The following is a 21,994-nucleotide window of genomic DNA, read 5'->3' as shown; positions in this document are numbered from 1 at the left end:
TCGTACGGCAGATCTCGTTCGTAGGGAAATGCCAAATTAACATTATTCTATGTGCCACTTATGCGAGGCCAAGTGTGTGTGTGTCACATGGACATGGGGATCGGATTCATCATTTTGCCTTTCCTCGGTCTCTGGATTAGTCCAATGTTAAGCCAACAAGTGGTTGCCTTGCTGCAGTAACATGTTTTCGGTTTCTCTAGAAGCTACAGACAGCCCAGGTAAACATTGGAAGTACAAACTGCAGACGCTGGTCAGAGAAGATAGAAATGCCATCTGGTTACTGAGAGTAAACAAAAATATTTAAGGCCTCCATTAGTCCTGACGACTGTTTTCTCTTGTCCTGGTCAACATTCAAGCCCCTTGATGACCCCAGATTTATTGCCAATAGAACGGCACTGTTTCTAGATTTACTTTTCGGAAAGCACAGTTACATGCAATTTATTGGTCTCAAGGACTGCTTTTATCGCCATATTAAGACCGAAATCTCAAAAACTCTTCTCAGTTTCTCCTGCGCTGCTTGTGCTTGGCTTGTGTACCGTCTCTCCGCTTTTCCTTTGTGCTTTTTTTTCACAGCCTTTCTCGGCATGTACTGGTACTGTACGCACTTAACGCTGCAAAGACTCCGGTGAGTGCTGACCAGCTGACCCATAGCCCATAGGTGGAGGTGGCGAGACCGTGAGATGGGATCTTGCTGCTTGCGTCGCCACCAGTCACTGTCGTCTCCGACAGCCTCCACTGCGGTATGCTACTCTTCTCCCCTAGTTCCCTTCCCTTCCTCCCCCACTCCAAGATTGGATCTTCACCTAGCAGTTAGCACAGCTCTTGCTTCTCCTGGCCACAACCTGGCTGCTCCTCTCGATCTCTTCTCCGTTTCTTTGATTCCAAGATTCTACATTCTCGTGTATGTTGGTTGCCCGCTGCCTCCTACTAGTGGGTGTTCTGTGGGTTCATTGGTAGTTGGATGTGCAAGAACAAAGGGTGGTAAATCTCGTCGGTTCTTGCTCTGGTTCAGAGACCATTGCTTGGTCTGCTAGTAGTGCTTGTGAAGGGGACACCTTTCCTAGTCTGATGTACTAGCATTTGCTCCAAGTATACTAGGTGTGTGTGAAGTATTCTTTTTATTCTTTTTCCTGATTTTATCCTCTTCCATATTTGGGTATTTCCACATATTTTCATAGCTATGCCACTTATACCTACAGTAACATTTTTTTCTTCATTTTCTGCAGCTTAGTTCGCTTTCCTCACTCTCTTTCTTAACATTGTCTTCTTTTTTGTGTAATGCAGGGGCACTAGTAACCTGTCTCTGTGTGCTCTGAAACTGGTTCAGGATTTCATCCATTCTGCTGCGCTTAGCAGGAAACTTTTGGATGGGAGGTGAATATTTCTAGTACTACCAATCTTGACCCATCTTTTCCTTTCATAGATTCCATTCATGCAGTTTCTGAAAAAAAAAGACGTGAATCCTATTTTCAACTGCTGATCGATCTACCATCGTGCACTACTATAGGTGAGCTGCTTACAAATTGGGAAATTATGTGTGCTCTTCGGGCTCCTAGCTCTTCGCTTTGCCCGGAAGCATGATGTACTTCACAGCTGCTTTAATGCATACGTCTCTGAATCAGTGGAATCATCTTGTGCCGTCAAGCATGCTATACCGCAGGTCTGCTGGTCAACTCTGAGCGCCGAAGAAGTTGAGACATATCGTGCTATCTCTGGTGATTTACCTTGCTCCTCTCTGCAAATGGCGACTCTAGTCCGTCATGATTCCAATTCCACACGCTACTCATGGTTGTGGGTTAGCCATATCAGCCCAAAAAACTCTAAGTGGCTTCAGGAGAATCTTACTGGTATGCATTTTCAGCACGGATTCTTTTTTTAATGCTTGTTAATTTAATACGAAAAATGTGTGGTAGTATCAAAATTAGTATATATGAGATTTTTGTTGAGCCTTGCAGTAAACTTTATAACAAATTCCTTAAATATAGTATGATCTCATATGTGGCAAATGGAAGTCCAGCAATACAAATTACACATTTTCCTGTCTTTATTGGGATAGAAAGGTGATCGCAAGGCCACAGAGCTGACAAATTTTGATGCTCCGACTTGAAGCAATTTCTTAATCCAACAAAGAAGCTGAGCTCAAACTATTGTTTTTGTCTGTAATAGCACATTGTAAATCACACACTTTACCATATTGCTTGTAGTATGATTATTCAACACTACATATAGCTGCAACATCTGTTTAATACTAGCATGAACCTATAGCTGTTCCACTTCACCTCATTGTCAGCATTTTCCACATTCTTAATTTGCTTCTCCCTTGGCCCCGTAATATAAGATGCTATTACAACCAACTACAACTTATGTTGGTTGTAATAACATCTTATATTATGGGATAGAGGTAGTGCTGTCTAATTTAGGAACAAAAGAATTTACAGGTACTTATTGCCATTATTTATTTTAAAATGGACTTAATGTGTTGTTTGGTTAGGTTTTTGGGGTTTAGTATGGGTTATTATGTATAAGATATTTGCTTCCCTCCTTTGCATTTTCTTGTACTCCCTCCGATCCAGAATAAGTGTCGGGGATTTAGTACAAAGTTCATATTTTCAATACTTTCTTTACGAACTTAATTCATCACTAATCATTTTGTATCTACATTGTTGACACATCATGTGTAAGCTTACTGGTTACAATATTGGTAGAATTAACAAAAATAAAATTGTAATATTGCATGGCATGTCGCTAATTTAATTTCTTCTCGTGAAACAGACATGGATATGATGGTCAAAGCGATGATCAAACTTATCAATGAAGATGCTGATTCTTTTGCAAGGAGAGCGGAAATGTACTATAAGAAACGCCCTGAGCTCATGAAACATGTGGAGGAGTTTTACAGGGCATATCGTGCTTTAGCAGAAAGGTATGATCAAGCTACTGGCGCACTCCGGCAGGCCCATAGGACAATTTCAGAAGAGTTTCCAAATCAGATGCCATCAATGTCTGACGAGTCGCCTTCCTCAAGCCAAGAAGTGGAGCCACGAACACCAGAAATGCAGATACCCTTACGGGCACCATTCGATCCTGATGATCTGCACAAGGATGCACTTGGTGTGTCTCCACAGCTATATACCCTCAAGAGGCATGGTACACACACTGATGAGATAAGTTCTTTGTCAAGTCGCAAAGGTCTCAAAGAGTTCAATGATTTGTTTTCTAGCTCTGACAGTAGCCATCGTGTCAGTTTTTCTGATGGGAAGGTACGAAAAGGCCTCACTTTTGAAAGCCCAGATGCTAAAGGGAAACAAGATGCAAGTGATGATATCATGAATTTGCAAGATGAAATTTCCAAATTATTAGCAGAGAGCCAGAGTCTGAAGCAACAAATTTCATCAGAGTCTCAGCGGGCAGACAATGCTGAGAGTGAAAGCCAAAGCCTTAAGGACATCATCTCATGTTTGACTTCTGAGAAAGATGCAGCCCTTCTACAGTACAGTGAATCGACCAAAAGATTGTCTGGTTTAGAGATCGAGCTCTCTAAGGCACACAACGAACTGAAGAAACTCTCCGATTATATGGCCATGGAAGTTGAAAATTTAAACAGCGCTGAATCACGTAACAGCACAATGCAATTTGAGCTTGAGACTCTGGGCCAGAAGATCATGGTGCAGGAGCAAGAACTTACACAAAATAGGCAGAAGATGGAAACATTCCACTTTAGTCTACAGGATGAAAGCGCCAGGCGAAAACAGGCTGAAGATGCTCTATGCACAACAGTGAAGGACTGCACTAGATCTCAGGAAGAGGCAAGTAGGTTGACTCTAGAAATGGAGGCAGCAAATGATAGGTTGAGCGAGTTCAAGCAGATGAAACTTAATCTGGAGGACACAGTCAGCGAGCTGAAGAATGAAGTTGTGAGACTGTCTGAACAAAATCGTGTTTCTGAGCTTTTGATAGAAGAACTTCGTAGTGACAAAGATTGTATGGTGGATTCGAAGAGCAAATTTGAGAGTGAGATCCATGCTCTTAGGAGCACTGTCTCACAAATAAATACTGAAAAAGATGTGGCTCTGCTTCAGCATCAGCAATGTGTCGAGCAGGTGTCTGATCTGGAATCCAGGCTCTTGAAGGCAGAATCAGAGCGGGAGAAGATTGAACTGAAGGTACAAATTCTGGTGCAAGAACTTGAGCAGAAGAAAGAAGAAGTTGGTGCCATACATGCTCGGCTGCAGGATGAACACTTCAATTACATGCAAAAGGAAGCAGCTCTTCTTGCAATGGAAGACCTGCATTCTCAGTCTCAAGAAGAAGTTAAAAGGCTGGCACAAGACCTTGAACACTCGAACATGAGATTGAGTGACCTAGAAAATAAGAACTTTAAATTGCAGGACATGTCGCAAGATTTCGAGAGGGTGATTTTGGAGCTAAATTTTAAGAACAACGCAGCCTTTCTTGAACAGCAGAAGTCCTTGGAGAGAATATCATGTTTGGAAGCTCAACTTTTGGCAACACATTCGGCAATGGAGAAGATTGTAAATAAATCTCAGATGCTGGATCAAGAACTTGTACAGACGAAGAAACAAGTAGATGTCCTTCAAAGTAGTTTGCACCAGGAAGAACAGAAATACATGCTTTCTGAAAAGACTCTTCTCACAGTGGAGCACCTACATTTGCAGTCCCAGGAAGAAGCAAAGACACTAGCACAAGATCTTGGAAGCTTAAGCAAGAAACTTAGAGAGGCTGAAAATGATAAGTTGGATCTGCAGAACATTTCGCGGGAACTCAAGAACACCATTTCAGATATGAATTCTGAGAAAAATGCAATGCTACTCCAACAGCAGCAGTCCTTGCAGAGAGTTTCTGATTTAGAAGCATATATTTTTGATGTACAGTCAGATCTGGAGAAAAATAAGGAGAAAGTCCAGTTGCTAGAGCAAGAACTGGAAAACATGAAAGAAGTGGTGAATGGTCTCCATAAAAAATTGGAGGAGGAAGGTCATATACGGATGCATGCTGAAGCAGAACTTACCGTGGCGAAAAACCTGCATTCCCAATCTGAGGAAGAAGTGGGTCATCTTGTCATGGATCTTCAGAAGTTAAATGATGAGTTAAGTGAAGTGCAGGACAGCAATCTTATTGTGGAAGATTTATTATGTGAACTTATGAACACCATCTCTGTTTTGAATACCGAAAAAGATGCAGCACTTGTTCAACTACAGCTGTCCTTAGAAAGAGTAACCGATTTGAAGTCAGAAGTCTCAGAGACACGGTTGGAGGTGGAGAAGACTGAGCAGAAGTTGCAGATGCTGGAGCAAGAATTTGCTCAGAAGAATTTCATGGTGGATATTCTGCAGTCAAGTTTGCAAGATGAGAGCAAGAAACGTGTGGAGGCTGAGACATTGCTCATATCAAATGAGAATCAGTATGTCCAGTCACAGGAAGAAGTAAATAGATTGTCCCTGGAGATTGAGACGCTGGAGAGGAAGCTGAATGAAGTGGAGAACCTATCTTTCGAGCTTAAGAACACCATCTTGCTTCTGGATTCCGAGAAAGCCACAACTCTTCTTCAGTACAAGCAGTCATTAGTAAAAACATCCGATCTGGAATCTAAGCTTTCAGGGGTGCAGATTGAACTAGAGAACGCTGAACAACAAGTGCAAATGCTTGATAAAGAACTCGAGCAGAAGAGAGAAGAGGTTGATAACTTGGCGACTAGCCTGAAAGAGGAAGCCCAAAAGCATACAGAGGCTGAAACAGCTCTTCTGACAATAACTAATCTATACTCTAATTCTCAGGAAGAAACGAACAGGTTAGTCCTTGAGATTAACATGCTGAACAGAAAGTTGAATGAAGTGGAAAACGTGTCTTCGGATCTTAAGAACACCATCCTGCTTCTGGATTCCGAGAAAGCCACAACTCTTCTTCAGCACAACCAGTCCTTGGTGAGAGTATCTGATCTGGAATCTGAACTCTCTGGGGTGCAGACTGAACTAGAGAATTCTGAGAAAAAAGTGCAAATGCTTGATAAAGAACTCGAGCAGAAGAGAGAAGAGGTTGATAGCTTGGCGACTAGCCTGAAAGATGAAGCCCAAAAGCATACGGAGGGTGAAACTGCTCTTCTGACGATAACTAATCTATACTCTAACTCTCAGGAAGAAGTGAACAGGTTAGGCCTTGAGATTAACATGCTGAATAGGAAGTTGAATGAAGTTGAAAATGTGTCTTCAGAGCTTAAGAACACCGTCTTGCTGCTTAGTTCTGAGAAGGACACATGTCTTCTTGAGCACAAGCAGTCCTTGGTAAGAGCATCTGATCTGGAATCTAAACTCTGTGGAGTGCAGACTGAACTAGAGAATTCTGAACGAAAAGTGCAAATGCTTGATAAAGAACTCAAACAGAAGAAAGAAGAGGTGGATAACTTGCTGACTAACCTAAAAGATGAAGCACAGAAGCACATTAAAGGTGAAGCCTCTCTTCTCGAGATGACAAATCTGCATTCTCGGTCTCAGGAAGAAGTCAATAGGTTGGTTTTGAAGATCGAGAGGCTGAATGGAAAATTGAATGAGATGGAGAACACTAAGGTGGACCTTGAGAACACGATATCCAAGCATGCAGAGGGCAACCGTATCCTTGGTGAACAAAATCTTTCTTCTGAATTAAATATCAGAGGCCTTAACGATGAATTGGATATGTTAAAGGAAATGAAAAGGAATCTTGAGAACGAAGTGGGCCTCCACATTGGTGAGAAGGAAATGCTTCAAAGTCAATTGGCCCATCAGAAAGAAGACACAGAAATTCTGGTGAAGCAGTACTGTTCACTGGAACATGAGATGGATGCAGTAAACAGAAGAGCAGCAACACTCCAGCAGTTACTTGATAAAAAAGTATTTGACATGGAGAAGCTGTCAGTCGAGTATTTGACCTTGAAGAAATCATTTTCAAATGCAATTGTTGAGACGGAAGCCCTCAAGGAGATCGTAAAAGAACTGGAAGCTTCAGAAAGCTCTCTGAAATATGATATTTCCTTGTGCAGTTCTGAGAAGGATACTCTGGCACTAGAACTGCATACCTTTAATAAAAAGTATGCTGATATTTCGGAGCAAAAGTCCATGTTGGAGACTTCATTGTCTAACAGGAATTCTGAGCTTGATGAATTGGTAATGAAGTTAAAAGATTCAGAAGAATTGTCTCAGTCTTATCTTGCCAATAACTCTGCTATTCTTGTTGAACAGGGCAATATTCTTTCCCAGGTATTACTTAATTATATACCATCACTTTCACTATGTGACTCAAACCTTCATGAGTCATAAGCTCCCTTGTTAATACATAGTATATATATTCGAGTGCTAGCTCAGTGGCAAGGCTTGCGAGTGTGCAGCCAGCCACCCGGGTTTGAGTCCCAAGGGGGACCGAATTAAACGGGGTGTTTTCTAACGCGTATAAATCCACTGCTAGAGAGGTCTCATCTATCTAACAACGTTTTTTCGAAATGTCTATCTAACAACGTATAGCCAAGGGAGGGAATCTTCCCCCATTGGTCAGCGTTACATAGTATATATATTTCTGCTCATGTCTGTTTGAACAGTCCCATACATAATTGACTCAAATCTTCTTTGCTGTCAGCTGGAGGGCACAACACTGGCTTTGAAATCTCTAGAGCATGAGCATGCTGAACTGGGCGGCAAGCACTCATCCCTGGTATCGGAGAAAGATCTCTTATATAGTCAACTTAGGAATCTACAAGATCAGGTGGAAATTAAAAATGAACAGCATGAAGCTTTCCTCAGGTTACACCAAATGCAGATAAATGACTTTGAAGCGACAGTTTCTTCTATGCATGAGAAAATCTGTCATATGGATCACATGCTTGACCAAGAGCAGCAAGAATGTACATATGCTTCTATCAGTGCATTGGTCCTTCATAAAAGTTTGGCCGATACAAAAGATAAAAACGTTGCCCTTTTTGATGAATGCCAGAAGTTCATAAAGTCTACTCATTCTGCAGATATACTAATAGCACAGCTTGAGGAGGAAGCAAAAAATGAAGAAGAAGAGAAGAAAGCATTGTTGGAACACAGTAAGAAATTAATGCATGGGATCTCACAGCAAATTAAGATCCTTGATATTTGCAAGGACTTGGGACGCCCTGGTGTGGTTCATGATGAAGTTATGCTGCAGGCTTTGTCTCGTGAAACTTTAAACCATGTAAAGCATACAGAGGAGAGCGAACATAGAAATGTCTGCATGGAGGCTGAGCTATCTGTTCTTGAAACAATCCTTGCACAAATAGTAAGTGATTTCAGAGATTTGCACCTGCAGAAGTGTAAACTTGAGAAAGAAGTGGAGACAGGAGCTGCCGAATTGCTCTTTTTGCGAAACAAAAATCACAACCTTATTGAGTTGAATGAACATCTGGGGCAAAGGTTGCAGCAAAGCAGTGAAATTGAGGAGACATTGAAGATTGAACTCACTAGTGGCATGACACAGTTGATGGAGAAGGATGATAAGCTACGCAAGGCAGATGAGACGAATCAATTCTTGCAGGAGACAAACCAGGAATTGTGCAAAGCTCTCAGGGATCTTGAGGCTTCTGTTGAAGATGCAAAATTGGTAAAAGGTGAACTTGAGAAGAAAATCACAACGCTAACTGAACAAGGTGCTGTAAGAGATGATGATTTTCTTCTTCTTTGTGAAGCTAAAGTAGTGTTGCAAGGAGAGGTTGACATCCATAAGCAGAAGGAAGAAAGTTTGATGTCTACACTTGAGATGGCGAAAAAAGAGGCTGACCAACATGAAAGAGAAATTGTTTCACTCGTGAGTGATATGATAACTTGTTCTGTGAATGTCATGATCTATGAGGAACATTTACTTGAGCTAATGATGGAATGCGAGGCTCTTGAGATAGGAATGATTACTGAAAAGGGAATGCTAATGGAAGAAATCTCCTCAAGGGATGCTTATGTTGATGAGCTGCACAGAAGGATTGCCAGCATGGGAGGAGAAAATGAAGAACTTAAGGTGGAGATGAGCGCATATGTGCCACTTGTAGCATCTCTGTCTGCTCAGATAACCATACTGGAAGAAGGAACTCATTTACTTTCAGAACTTAACAAAGAAGGAAAATCGGTAAGCACTTCATCCCTCCATGAAACTGTAGCATTTTCCATTATCCGTTTATATGTGATATGCTATTCTTACGATAAAAATATATCACCGTAGTGACAGTATATTTTGCCTCCTTCACTACGGTGATCTTACGATAAAAACTTTTAGATGACAGAACGATACTTGTGAACGATACATGCCTGGAAAGTTTTTACCTCCTTCACAAGTATCGTTCTGTCATCTAAACTAGATAGTTCTAATATCTCACATGCATAGCAGAAGCATTTTCATTATCTTCGACTTATCTTATATTTTGCTTCTTCAGGAATTTGTGCAAGATGACAAACGTGGTTCAGAGTTTCCAGGCAAACCATCAGGAGTTTTGGAGTTGCAAAGCTTAATTGCAAGAGTCGAAGCACTCCGAGTTGTAATATTAGATGTCAAGGATCGCAGAGATAAGGAGTTCAATGAATCTGCTGCTAAATTGGAATTGGCGAATCTAGAAATTCAAGATCTTAAAACAAGAAAAGACTCATGCATTGGACACAAGGAACAATACATGGAGAACGATAGGCAAAACTATGACGCTGATAACTCAAAAGGGAAGCAAGCACAGATCATGAAAGATATTGAGCTTGATCAGGTATCTACTTGCCCACCATATGGCACTGGAACCACCGTGTACCCTCTTGGTGGCGATGCAAATGCAGAACTTGATGATGAGATGCTTCAGCTATGGGAGACTGCTGAGAAGGATTGCAAGAACCAAACAGCCAAATCTTCATCGTCTGAACATGATATTCAAGCTGTGGAGGAGGTGAAGAGTCAATACCCTTCCTTTCAACTAGCGAGAGGAGATGACAGACTCGATATATCAACAGCATCCCTGGAACCTCAGCAACTATGGACCAAAAATGTCCTTGAGAAGCTCGCTACTGATGCTCAGGGGCTGTTAATCATCCAAGCAAGCATTGAGGAGGTGAAGCAGAAAATCGAAGGAACATCGCATGGAAAATCTCCCTCGAGCTCAGAGTACAGCAGCATCAGAGCTCAGCTGCAGGAGATCGAGGGTTCTGTCTTGGAACAGATAGGTTTCAATAACAGTTTGACAAAGAAGGCTGAGAATTATCCTGAATTTGAGGCAAGTGCTGAGCTAGAAGGCTATTCCAGTAGAAGGAAAATCTCTGAGCAGGTGCAGAAAGGATCAGAGAAAGTTGCGAGGTTAGACCTTGAACTTCAGAAGATACAGTATGTCTTGCTGAAGCTCGAGGAAGAGCACGAGTACACAAGGGTCAAAGTCTCCGAGAAGCGTTCACGACTGCTCTTGAGGGATTACGTGTATGCTAGAAAGGACAAAGTTGATGTCGGGCAGAAGAAGAAGAGCAGGGTGCCCTTCTGCGGTTGTGTGCGTCCCAGGACAATAACTGATGAGCCTTAACCATTTTGTTCTGTAGGCAGCAGGAGAAAGAAGCTCTAGAAGTCATCCCAACAGCCTCATGTTCTTACTACTTTTCGGTGACATAAAGTAATGTTTTTAGGATCTCTTCTGTAATGAGTTCGGATGATAATGTTAACAAGGAGCTCATGCATTCAGAGTTTTTGTGCTTGTTCAGAAATGAGGCAATGCTTAACGAGTTAATCTTACTGCTATATGTCTGTGACAAAGGAGATAATTCTCGCTTTGTTTTTATTGCATATAGATACACACTTTGATCATTCATGTTGGAGTTTGGCACCCCATATTGCTTCTCTGAGACCAGAACACCGAGTTGGTTCTGAGTGTGTTAACTTGTCTGTTCTTGTTTTTTCATTCTGCGGATGTATTCTGATATATGGCTCCTGAATATTTTGAGCAGTTGATGTTTTGTCAATCACCTGACACCTGATGTGTGCGGACTCCCCATTCTGTCATGCAACCATCCAAGATGCAAGATGAATGTTTGAGAAGGTTAGCCTTGTACTATCACCTGTTCAGAGTATCAACTCCATTGCAGCTTCACAGACTTAGATTTTGCTTTAACACACACCAAAAAGGGTGATATATTTCATGTGAATTCGATTCACAATGTAGTACAATAGCTCGAGATGTTTATACTGAACTCGGCTTCGCCTGTTGACAGCTTAGGTTAGACTCAATGCTTTGACTGAATCAGACTATGTTCTCGTGAACTGCCGCCGCATTGCCCGGCTTGTGCGAGTGCAGCACGAAGTCGCATTCCGACACCGCCTCGCCTACAGTCGGGAAGATCCACTCGTGGCCGATGAGCTCCAGCACCTTGGAGCTGTCCAGCTTCTTCATGACCTCGGTCCCCGGGTTCGCCAAAACGACCTGAATCCCTCTCCTGTCCAGGTTCTTCTTGAGCTCATCCAGCATGCTTGTCCCGCTAGTGTCGATGCCACCGACCGCTGCCGAGAGAAAAAAAAACATGACAGTTTTAGATGATGCTTCGGATGATCAAATGTGCATTGTTTCAGCACAAGGCAAAATAAGTTGCAACTTACCACCCATGTCTAGGACGACATACTGCACGCCGGTCTCGCCCTTGGCGCCGGTCCGCTCCTCTTCGTCGTCGATCCACCGTGAGATCCTCTCCCGGAGGTAGCTGGAGTTGGCGAAGTAGATCGGGGAGTCCACCCGCAGCACGAGCACGCCGGGAACCGTCCGTGCCGTCGTGTACTGGTCCATCCTCCGGTATATGGTGGTGTCCGGCACGTTGCCGAGCACCGTTGTCCTTGGCCGTGCCACGAACAGCAGCACCCGCAGCACCGAGATCGCCACTGCCACCACTAATCCCATCTCCACACTGCCGAAGACGACGCCCAAGTATGCCCCGGCGCAGACGCAGAAGTCCACCTTGTCGACATGCCATAGGTGCACGGCGCCCGGGAAGTCGATCAGCCCAAGCATCGCCGACATGATGATCGCCGAGAGCACCACCAGCGGGGTGTAGTAGAAGAGCGGCGTGAGGAAGAGGAGCGTGATCATCACCGCCAGAGACATGATCACGTTGGACATGGCTGTCTTGCAGCCGGCGTTGTAGTTGACGGCGGATCGGGAGAAGGGTCCCGTGGTGAGGTAGCAGGAGGTGAAGGACCCCAGGATGTTCATCGTCCCGATGGCGATCATCTCCTTGTTGCCATCGATGTGGTAGTTCTTGAACATGGCAAAGCTCCTCCCCACGGCGATCCCTTCCTGCAATGTGTCCCTGGCGGTGTGAGTAATTCTGTCTCGCCGGTGTAACTTCCATACAGTAGTACTACAGAGACAGATTGGGCTTACAGCGAGGGCGATGATGCCGGTGATGATCCCGGTCTTGACTGCGAGCATCATGTATGGGGGCGTGAAGTCGAGGTTTGTGACGGAGAGTGGATTCAGGCCCTTCTTGAGGTAACCGATCTGCAATGTTTTCCCGTGAAAATGGAGTCAGTCATTCAGTCCAGTGGGTGATCCTCAACTGTCCTGAATTCCTGGTAGAAATGTGGCAAAATATATCGGTTTCTGCTCGTGCTCACCACTTGAATGCCATGGTTTTCAGCTTTAGTGAAGTACACCAGGAGGCTTCCAAGGATGACCGATGTCAATGGCGCCGCAGCGGATATCCAGAATAACCTTGGCTGCCTCTTGCTCTGTTAAAAATGAAGTGAGGTTAATTGCATGAACATTGAACGTTTCAAACATTTGTACGGTAGTATAATAACTTGAACTCATGTGTTAGAACAGTCAGAGATGGTCTGTTAATGAGATAATTCTAGTTTCCACTTGGATCAAGAGCCCCAAAGTTCAGACCAAGACATACTACTAGAACAGTATTTAGACAACCATTCATAGCACTTTGATCAGAATACAGAACGGGATTAAGACACAAAACTTGGCTTCATTAACCAATAAACACTGGCAGGTCTTCAAGAACAATTTCTGATTGAGACAAATTGTACAGTGACTACTACTATATGTAAGTATTCTATTTAATTCCCTAAAAAGAGGTATTCTATCCAAGGAAAGCTTCCTAGCGCATCCAATTTCGATTAGTTAACACCATAATACAAGCGGTTAGTGGACATTGGCATTTTGCAATTATTCTCCCAACTTTTTCCCTCCCCATGATATATGTGTCAGAACTCAGAACAGACAGAAATAGATCACGAGCCTCAATGGCTCAAGTCAAAGTTCAGACAAAGAACTACTACTAGAACAATATTCAGAGTATTGGATCAGAATTCAGATTGGATCATATTTTTTTCTTGTGCATATTTATAACTGCTGACTCCACCAGTGTATAAGACAAAAGAAGTCTTTGAATAATTCACCAATATACAAACTTCTTCAAGAACAATTTCCGATTAGGACAAACTGAACACCGTCTAATTACTACTACAGTATATGCAAGTATTTTATCCAAGCTAGGACGTTTTCCTCGCGCATCTAATTTGGATTAGTTAACACTATAATACAAGAGGTTAGTGGACATTGGCCTTTTGCAATTATTCTCCAACTTTTTCCCTGCCCATGATATATGGTCCGACGCATGCATTTCGCCATCAGCAAGAAACTGATGCATGCGCAAAACAAGCAAGCCAGTCAGCAGGTCAAGTACGTGTTGTGGTGACAGACAATGACATGGTGCAATCTACGCCTGTCTGGCTCAAATCAAGCCCTAGGATTATGCTCCTCCATCTTGAAGAGACAAAAAGGTTTTTCCTTTTCAGACGCAAAAAGGTAGCCAGTCCATCGCATGTACATATGCATACATGTAGAGATGAAATAACCAAATTGAATTTGTGGGAAAGGTCGCAGTCTCGGAACATTCGGAGACGACGGGGAGGAAGATGACAGGCAGATTAGATCATGGCATCAGTCATCAGATATGAGATATGCCTGTGTAGTGTAAGCTATCCAAAGGCTCCCAATGGATGGATTCCTTTGTCCCAGCTCGCCAATGGGTTCACGAGCCAGCGTGTCCTCATGTAGGAGCTAGCTACCTCTCCAAAACTCACATGGCGAATTGTCTTTCTTGCACCTCCATCGAGCAGGCCTGTGACTGATGTAACCACTGGACTACATACAGTCTATGGAGTAGCATCCTGGACCATCTTTGGTTATATGTTCACTTCAATCATCACAAAATTTTGTTTTGCTTTCTACCACAGATGTTGTACCCCTCTCATCCGTAATACTTGTCGCTAAATTGTATGTATCTAGACATATTGTAGCGTACATATTCACTCGTTTCAGCGACAAATACTATAGATCTGAGGGAGTGCGCATCTTTTGGATTACAAGACGTATCCAAGATGGAGTTAACCTCTCTCGTACATCGCCATTATCACCATCGAAGCAACACTGTGTCACGGATCAAGGTGTGTAGCTTTTGATTGTGGTGTCACGATCTTGGTACGAAGTGGGGTATTACGTCATGGTCAATTATAAACATACTACAGTGATGGGAGTTAGAGAGGCAAGAAAGGACCCAATGATTGGTGAAGGATGGATCGATTCTCTTGTGGTCCTGGTTTATGTACCCATTTTAGTATGATTGCACCGTCATTCACCAGAGATTCTCGCGCCACTTAGTAATTCTAGCTAATACTAACATGTTCTAATTTTGATACTTTGTGCTGCATGCCGTCTGCTGGTCGATTAAATATGCTTATATACTCCTAACACTTGGGAGGCGAATTGGGATTTTGTAGAGGAGAAAAGAGCATAATAATAATTGCTAATAATAAAAAGGACGGTACGGAATATATAAAGTGAGAAAAATATAGGAGAAAACTTACGAAGTAGCGGGTGATGAGGAGGAAGAAGAGGAAGCCGCTGCCGAGCACGGCGCTCTCCCATCGCCACTGCACAAATCCATCCAACCAACACGTCAGGAACACGGGAAATGTTAGGCGAGACAAGCATGAAATCGGTAGGAACGATATCTAGTCGCGGTTAAGTCGATCAGACCAGCCAGTAACCTGTCACGTGACCGCCGATCGACCGATATCTGTAATCTATCAGAGATGCATTTCATTTGTAGATGCAGTACAGACATGTCCGGCCAAAGAGACAAGTGGAGTGGTGTCCTATCCTGTCTTTCCCGGTACATGCACGTAAACCTTTGCCGGCGTAGCTACAGTGGCTATAGCTAAGCTTGTGCCGACGAGCCTCGGGAAAGTGTCACGCGCGTGTGCACGGTGCCATCATATTGCCCATCCGTTCTTGGCCTAATAAGTTCCCGCCGACTTTCTATACATAATAAGGGTACACCAAAATTCTTACCACTTTGATGTTTGATCATAACATGCAAGAAAAATGTTAATTTTTTTATGCCATATGTACCGGAGGGAGCTATTTCTGGGTCAAGCTAGAACTAGTAACTTACTCCCTACTCACAATTTGCAATTATAATGTATAGGACGGAGCATGTGCAATTAATGTACAACCGGAAAAAATGCAATTGCATGCCTATTTACAATTCTCATGTGCATGAATTAAGATGCAAATCAATTAAATGGTCATACAGACTAGGGGTAGGCAAACATGATTTCACGGTTTGGCCGGTTTTTGGCTTAGTTCATTTTTTACACTAAACTGGAAGCGAAGATTAGATTTGTGAAGGGAAATGAAATACGCTCACCAAAGGGTTTAAAAAGGCTTCCACCGGTTTCAATTTTGCACACCCATAATACAAACTACTCCCTCCGTTCTTAAATAAGTGGACATTTAGCCTAAAATTTTATCCACGAAAGAGTATACTTCTATCTTCTTACTGCATTTTAAAGTAGCAAAAATTGCTTCTCTATCATCGCACGAAAGTCAAGCCCAATAATATTCAGCACATGTTATCTTCAATTTCTACATGCTCTGAGCTTATTGGAGATGAAAGAATTAAAGAGGAGAGAAATGTTGATTACATCTTCTCAATATCAAGTATCTTGGAAAATCCACAAGTATACTTATTTTGTGAACGGAGGGAGTACCTTAATTCTCGATCGATCTAGAACCAACAGAAGGAAATGTACATGCGGCCTACTGCTATATATATGTGTACCATCTACCGTGTCATGCTTGTTTAGGTGATGAAAACGAACCTGGTGCGTCTGGGAGAAGACGGAGCGCATGACGGAGACGAGGTCGGTGGAGGTGGTGAAATGCTCGAGGCCGAGCATGCCCTTGAGCTGCTGCAGGCAGACCACCGTGGCCGCGCCGCCCATGAACCCCACGATCGCCGCGTGCGACAAGAAGTCGACGATGAAACCCAGCCTGCACGTACAAACACGCATCCCATAAGTCCGTAAGTAGCAGTTGCACCTAAACCTGCTAATTAAAAGTCTCAAAGCAAAGCTTGCTCGAGGCTAGCTCGACGTGAATCAGCGGAGCTAGCCTTTTTGCACATAGTTAGGCGTAGCAGAGCAGTTACCTGCGGCCGGTTAATTACTAGTTTAGGTGTTTAGGCGCAAACTTTTGACAAGTTTAAAAAGGTAACGGTGCTTTTGGTAGTATACTAGCTCTTCTCACCAACTACATATTAACCCACACGACAGAGAGAGATAGTAGAGTAGAGTGCTTTAATTAGACCGGTGAGATTTTCCTAATTATGATGAGTGGGGGAAAGAGAGATGCATTTGGGGAGTAGAGAGTTAGCTCGGCTGGTGCATGTTAGTGTACCTGAGGAGACCGAGCGATGCCTGGAAGACGCCGGCGAAGAAGGTGGCGGTGAAGGCGAGGTGGAGGTAGAGCGCGGGGTTGTCCGTTGGGGACACCTCGGCGCCGAGCATGGAGCTGATGAGCAGCGACGCGACGGCGACCGTGCCCACGGCCAGGTCCCTGGAGCTCCCCATCATGGCGTACACCAGCGGCGGCACGAAGCTGGAGTCTGCAGTCACACAGAAACACAGTGGGTCACGCATGGATGGATGACATGGCAATGGCGAGTGAGGAACTGAGGATGCTGAAGCAGTACGTACATAGTCCGAGGATTGGCGGGAGGTTGGCGAGCTTGGCGTAGCTGATGCCCTGCGGGATGGCGAGGCTGGCAATGGTGATGCCGGAGATGAGGTCGGACTTGAAGGTGCCGAGCGTGTAGGCGGGCGCCCACTCCAGGAGCGGGAAGAAGTACCGGAGCGCAGCCGCCGCGCGCCGCCCGGCGCCGCGCTCCCGCACCACGGCCCGGAACGGGTCGTCCGGGAAGAAGGTCTCCTTGAGGTTGGCCCGGAACGTGTCCAGGAACGGGCGCGGCTGCGGCAGCGGCACCCTCAGGTGGGCCCTCTCATCGCCAGCGTTCTTCCCACCGGCCGCCGCCGACTCCGCCGCGCTGCCGCCCATGGCCGCCGCGTGTTGCTAGCTCAGCTGAGCTTACTGTGTGTGCTGCTGGCTGGCTAGCTAGCTCCGTCTGGAGTTTGTACTACAGCCCCGTGTAACGTTGGTGTGTATATATACAGAGTTGAGGGGTCGGGTTAGGTGTCTGCTCCGGTGTGGGTGTGGGCTCGGTCGGCCTAGCGTTTCAGGCAAATTGCCATGTGCACGTGGGCCCGTGAGCTGGTAGGGTCCACTTGGAAGATACGCACTGGAGCTCTACCTGACACGTGAGCGTTCCGACGTGGAAGTGGAAGTGGGAGTGGGATTGGCGCATTTTTTTTAAATAATACACTTTTTTTTGTTTATTTCAGAAATAATACTCGGTTTTGAGATATTTCAGAAATAATACACCGTCGGGTTCGTTGAACCCGAAATTTAAAACTCGGGGTAGAGGAACCCGAAATTTCAAAATCGGGGTAGAGGAACCCGACTTATTCTTTTGGCGGGAGGGCGAAAAAGGAAAAAGAAAAGAAAAGAAAGAATCGGGTTTTAGAAACCCGATATTAGTGAATCGGGTTAGGCGACCCCGAGATTCCCACATATTTCGGATTACTCTACCCCGATTTTTGAAATTTCGGGTTCCTCTACCCTAATTCTGAAATTTCGGGTTCCTCTACCCCAATTCCTTCTTTTTCGCGCGGAAACAGGATTAGTCGGGTTCCTCTACCCAGATTTTTGAAATTTCGGGTTCCTCTACCCCGAGTTTCAAATTTCGGGTTTCCTGAACCCGACAGTGTATTATTTCTGAAATATCTCAAAACCGAGTATTATTTCTGAAATAAACAAAAAAATGTGTATTATTTAAAAAAATTTCGCGTGGGATTGCGGGAAGCTTCAGAGCTGCCACATCACGATTATATATGCTCGTGCGGGTTGGCGCGGTGGTCGTCGAGGCACGATCGATCGACCCGGCCGGTGGGTTCGCCGTCGAACGATCGGCGTCGGCGTCGGCACGCGGTCGGCACGTACGGGCCGGGTTAATTCGGCTCCTGTCGCGGCTGCGGAAAACCCCGAAATCATTTGCTCGATCAGTCAGCCAAATTAAACCTAGCCGACGGCAGCATCTTGCCGAAACACGTACGCACGCATCGATCGGCGCATGTGCTAAATATATGCCGTATATGTGCAAGAATTAAGCTAGCTGCATGCAGTTTTGAGTGCCATCTCTCGTTCAGGTGCCGCTCGACCGGACATTTTAGTTCCTAAACTCGCTAATCATCTTTTCTGGCTCAGCATCTCGTGTGTGTCGTTGTGCAGTCTGACGTGTGCACATGTAGATCGACAGCGTGCGTCGCCACTTTGTGCTGCCGAAAAAATTAGACAGAAGAGGTATGTATGCCACTCACATAAGATCGATACGTAAAAACAATTGTGTCGTGCGATGACGTCACCGGTACTGGTTCGGAAATGGGAATGCAACATATGCCATGGAGCGAGCCGGCGGTTGATCCCGCACGTGTTCTTTTCTAGGTACTCCCTCCGTTCTAATTTGTAAGTCACAAATTTTGAATATCTTGGTCCAAGGTACTATTGATTGAGTCTCATTTTCTCTCTCTCATTGGTGCATGTAGCCCCTTTCTCTCCCACATTGGTGCATGCATTCTCTTTCTTTCCCTCATTGGTGCATGCAACTCATTTCTCTCCCACATTAAATAAAATTATGCCTAAAAGGTGGGGGTTATGGGACAAATAATTTTTAAGAATATAACTTAAAAACTAGTAGGTACAGTTCTTACCCCAGAGCAGGAAATAAAACTAATTACAGCAATGATTGGGCAAAGTATCTTCCCGGTCGAGACACGAGCAAGTTAGCAAACGCCACCGTCGTCGTCGATCGTCAGGGAAATGCGATCGACTAAGCTAGTGCTTATTAGAGGCATAGGCACGCGCGTACGTGGACTACACGTGGTCGGCTGCTGAGGCTACACGCTTACTCTTTCAGTGGCTGCTATCCCATTATCCTCGTCTGCTCTGTTACTACGGCAATGCCCAAGTAAAGTACGGCGTAAATTGTCATTTAAAAATTCGCAAAAAAGATTTGGTTTATCACTGGATGTGGAGAATCCTATTAGTGGCTACAGTTGCGCTGCACTTGGAGTTGCCTTCTTGACTTCTCACGAACCACACATACCCCACGTCCTGATCAAATCTGCATCTTCTGAAAAATAAAACTGAATCTGCACGCAGGCCCATGGTTCACGGCATGTATAATGGTAAAGAACGCTCGTCTTCCTTAACCGTCCACATTATTTAAAGAAGACACTAAATATTAGGAATGCAATGCTTTATTTTTTATTATCATTTTTATCAATTAATGAAAACTAATTAGTTTTGGTAATTAATTGGGCTGATAAGGGAAGACACATGAAAAAAAAATGGAGAAAATAATCTTCTCTTATTTCTAAAGAATCATCCTTTAGTTAAGGGAAGAGAAAGCACACAGCATTTTGGCTCCTAGAAGCATATGCTCTTGATTTTTATAACAACTTTTAAACATAAATTAAAATATTGAAAAAATTCGCAAAAATGGCACATGTACATCTTAATGTTCTATGTGCTTGTAAAGTTGTTTCAAATCAACATTTTCTGTGTCATATGTAAAAAAAAGACAAATTTAAGTGCTAAAAAAAGCTATTCAGTAGCATATTTAATTATCCTTTTTTACACAGATCACAAAAATTGTTGATTTTCCACGAAACTTGGCGTATGCTTATAGAATGCCGACATGTACGGGTGAACATTTTGTTCAGATTTTTCTGGACATTGTAAAATGTTTTGTTCCAATAGCCGGAGCAAATACACCCTAGATCAAATTTGGATTTCCAGACGACAGCCTTCTTAGTTTCCTCAACAGTCAATTGTGAAACTGGTGTAGTCATTTTAGGTCGGGTATACTATTTTTTCGATGATAGCAGGCCGATTGTAACTTCCGGCGCAAATACTTAGCAGGTCCTAGTAAATAAAACACATACGTAAGTTTTTCGTAAAATCTTGGAAAAAACACGCACATATATATCAAGTTGAAACATATCCATGTAAATTTTATAAAATAATATGACCATTTACTAAGTTTACACAAATGAGATATGCGGGTGGGCGGTCAAGAAACATGCACGTTGTCAACTAAGAGGATGCGTGAGGGAAGGATACACATGTTGCTGAGTCGATCTGGTCGACACTTGTAGCATACCACCTTGACCGCGTCACGGAGAGATGAGAGCTCTTCGCTGACCCTAGGATGTTTGTAGCACATCAACTTGTGCAACACATAGTCATAAACAACATAATTTATAAACAACGTCACATAATCATACATAATTGCATATGTTCATAATTTATAAACACAACATATAGTCATAAACAACAACATACATAATTTATAAACATCACCATGTGATAAAATGCCAACACATTGTAAACAATAAGACATAGTCATAAACAACAACACATATTCATACATTCTAAGAGCATCTTCAACAGGCGCGCCAAATCAGCCGCACACTATATTAACCACTATATTAACTATTAAGGGGGAAAAAACGTTCCTCTAGCAAGCGCTGTAAACCGCGCGACGTGTAAATTTTTTTTTGGGCGCGGGACGTTTTGCACTATCCTATGCGCTATACTTTGGGCTCCGGCTGCAGCGTGTGCCATTTCTCCACCCGCGCGCGAAGAAAACCCGCCAAGGAACTCCCCCCTCCCACGCGTCGTCGCCCCACCGCTAAATCCTCGCCTCCTCGCGGCGTCGGCGCAATTCCGGCGATGGACGTGTCCTCCGGCACCCCTCCCTACTCCATTCCACCTACCGCAGACGCCGCCTCCGTCGTGGTGCTGCCGAATGCGCCAAACCCTAGCGGTGCTGCCTCCGTCTTGTTGAATGCATAGTAGTGTGTGATTGTTGTTTTCCGCCGGTGTTGCGCGCTGTATTTTGGAGCGCCCGGTGGAGGAGCATTTTTACGTCCGTGCTCGCGCTGTAGTTTAGGGCTTCTGGTGGAGGAAAACACTGCGTAGCGCGCGGTATAGTTTTACAACGCAGTCACAGCAATGTTTACAACATCGAAATATGACACGCCTGTTGTAGATGCTCTAAGTTAACGAACTGACAAAAAGAAGTTGTCATCACGCCGTTGAAGAGCCTTTGCTCCACTCGCCTAGAGAATAAATGTCCACCGACTCGAATACAGGAAAAGAAAATGGATACTCATTGCGTCCGACGCTAGCGATGGAAGACGTATTGAATTGATGTACTAGCTAACACAACAAGTTTAAACTTTTTGAACAAGGAGTGCCCCGAAAGGCCAGGAAGCTTCTCATTAAATCCAAACAGTGGAGGTACAAAATATTACAAAAGACCCATAAGATCTAAATACACATATAGGTCCCTAGCATTTGCAGAAAAGACCTCACTGAGAGATGATGAAACGTAATCAGGTCCTTCTTTTTCCCCACCGTCGAGCCAGAGGTCTGCTACGCCGCTGTCATGCGAAGAGGCGGGGACGGAACCACTTGCCTCTATGCAGCCGTAGTATGCGACTGCAAACCTCA

General features: G+C 44.0%; 2 protein-coding genes across 3 annotated transcripts; one reads left to right on the top strand and one right to left on the bottom strand.

Moving 5' to 3' along the window:
- Positions 1-591: 591 nt before the first annotated feature.
- LOC127296812 (uncharacterized) lies at positions 592-10,755 on the top strand. 2 transcript variants are annotated; one of them, XM_051327039.2, is made up of 6 exons: positions 592-740; positions 1,285-1,374; positions 1,508-1,847; positions 2,773-7,250; positions 7,624-9,126; positions 9,431-10,755. In XM_051327039.2, exons 3-6 carry the CDS (start codon positions 1,742-1,744, stop codon positions 10,541-10,543), a joined length of 7,200 nt encoding a protein of 2,399 aa, XP_051182999.1. In that variant the 5' UTR covers positions 592-740; positions 1,285-1,374; positions 1,508-1,741; the 3' UTR covers positions 10,544-10,755. The 2 variants fall into 2 exon arrangements, with proteins under 2 accessions (XP_051182999.1, XP_051183000.1); XM_051327040.2 differs by lacking the exon at positions 592-740 and adding an exon at positions 781-1,098.
- Positions 10,756-11,114: 359 nt separating this feature from the next.
- LOC127296814 (sulfate transporter 3.1) lies at positions 11,115-17,502 on the bottom strand. Its single transcript, XM_051327041.2, has 8 exons — positions 17,059-17,502; positions 16,760-16,967; positions 16,183-16,354; positions 14,884-14,949; positions 12,619-12,732; positions 12,386-12,502; positions 11,608-12,298; positions 11,115-11,511 (listed from the first exon to the last, which is right to left on the bottom strand). The coding sequence occupies exons 1-8, from the start codon at positions 17,414-17,416 to the stop codon at positions 11,255-11,257; spliced, it is 1,983 nt and encodes a 660-aa protein (XP_051183001.1). The 5' UTR covers positions 17,417-17,502; the 3' UTR covers positions 11,115-11,254.
- Between the last annotated feature and the right edge of the window lie 4,492 nt (positions 17,503-21,994).

Source organism: Lolium perenne, chromosome 4 (genome assembly GCF_019359855.2).
Source record: "Lolium perenne isolate Kyuss_39 chromosome 4, Kyuss_2.0, whole genome shotgun sequence".
NCBI classification, from domain to species: Eukaryota; Viridiplantae; Streptophyta; class Magnoliopsida; order Poales; family Poaceae; genus Lolium; species Lolium perenne.
Note: the sequence above shows the minus strand (reverse complement) of the source record. Positions and strands in the feature narration are given on the sequence as shown.

What these genes read in the sequence shown, in the direction of transcription:
- LOC127296812 (XM_051327039.2), top strand. Translation starts at nt 1,742, where the DNA reads ATGGCGACTCTAGTCCGTCATGATTCCAATTCCACACGCTACTCATGG. An exon ending in GCTTCAGGAGAATCTTACTG is followed by an intron (nt 1,848 to 2,772) that starts GTATGCATTTTC and finishes CTCGTGAAACAG; the next exon opens with ACATGGATATGATGGTCAAA. An exon ending in AGGGCAATATTCTTTCCCAG is followed by an intron (nt 7,251 to 7,623) that starts GTATTACTTAAT and finishes CTTTGCTGTCAG; the next exon opens with CTGGAGGGCACAACACTGGC.
- LOC127296814 (XM_051327041.2), bottom strand. Translation starts at nt 17,416, where the DNA reads ATGGGCGGCAGCGCGGCGGAGTCGGCGGCGGCCGGTGGGAAGAACGCT. An exon ending in TCTTCTCCCAGACGCACCAG is followed by an intron (nt 14,950 to 16,182) that starts GTTCGTTTTCAT and finishes GGATTTGTGCAG; the next exon opens with TGGCGATGGGAGAGCGCCGT. An exon ending in TGTCGTCCTAGACATGGGTG is followed by an intron (nt 11,512 to 11,607) that starts GTAAGTTGCAAC and finishes TTCTCTCGGCAG; the next exon opens with CGGTCGGTGGCATCGACACT.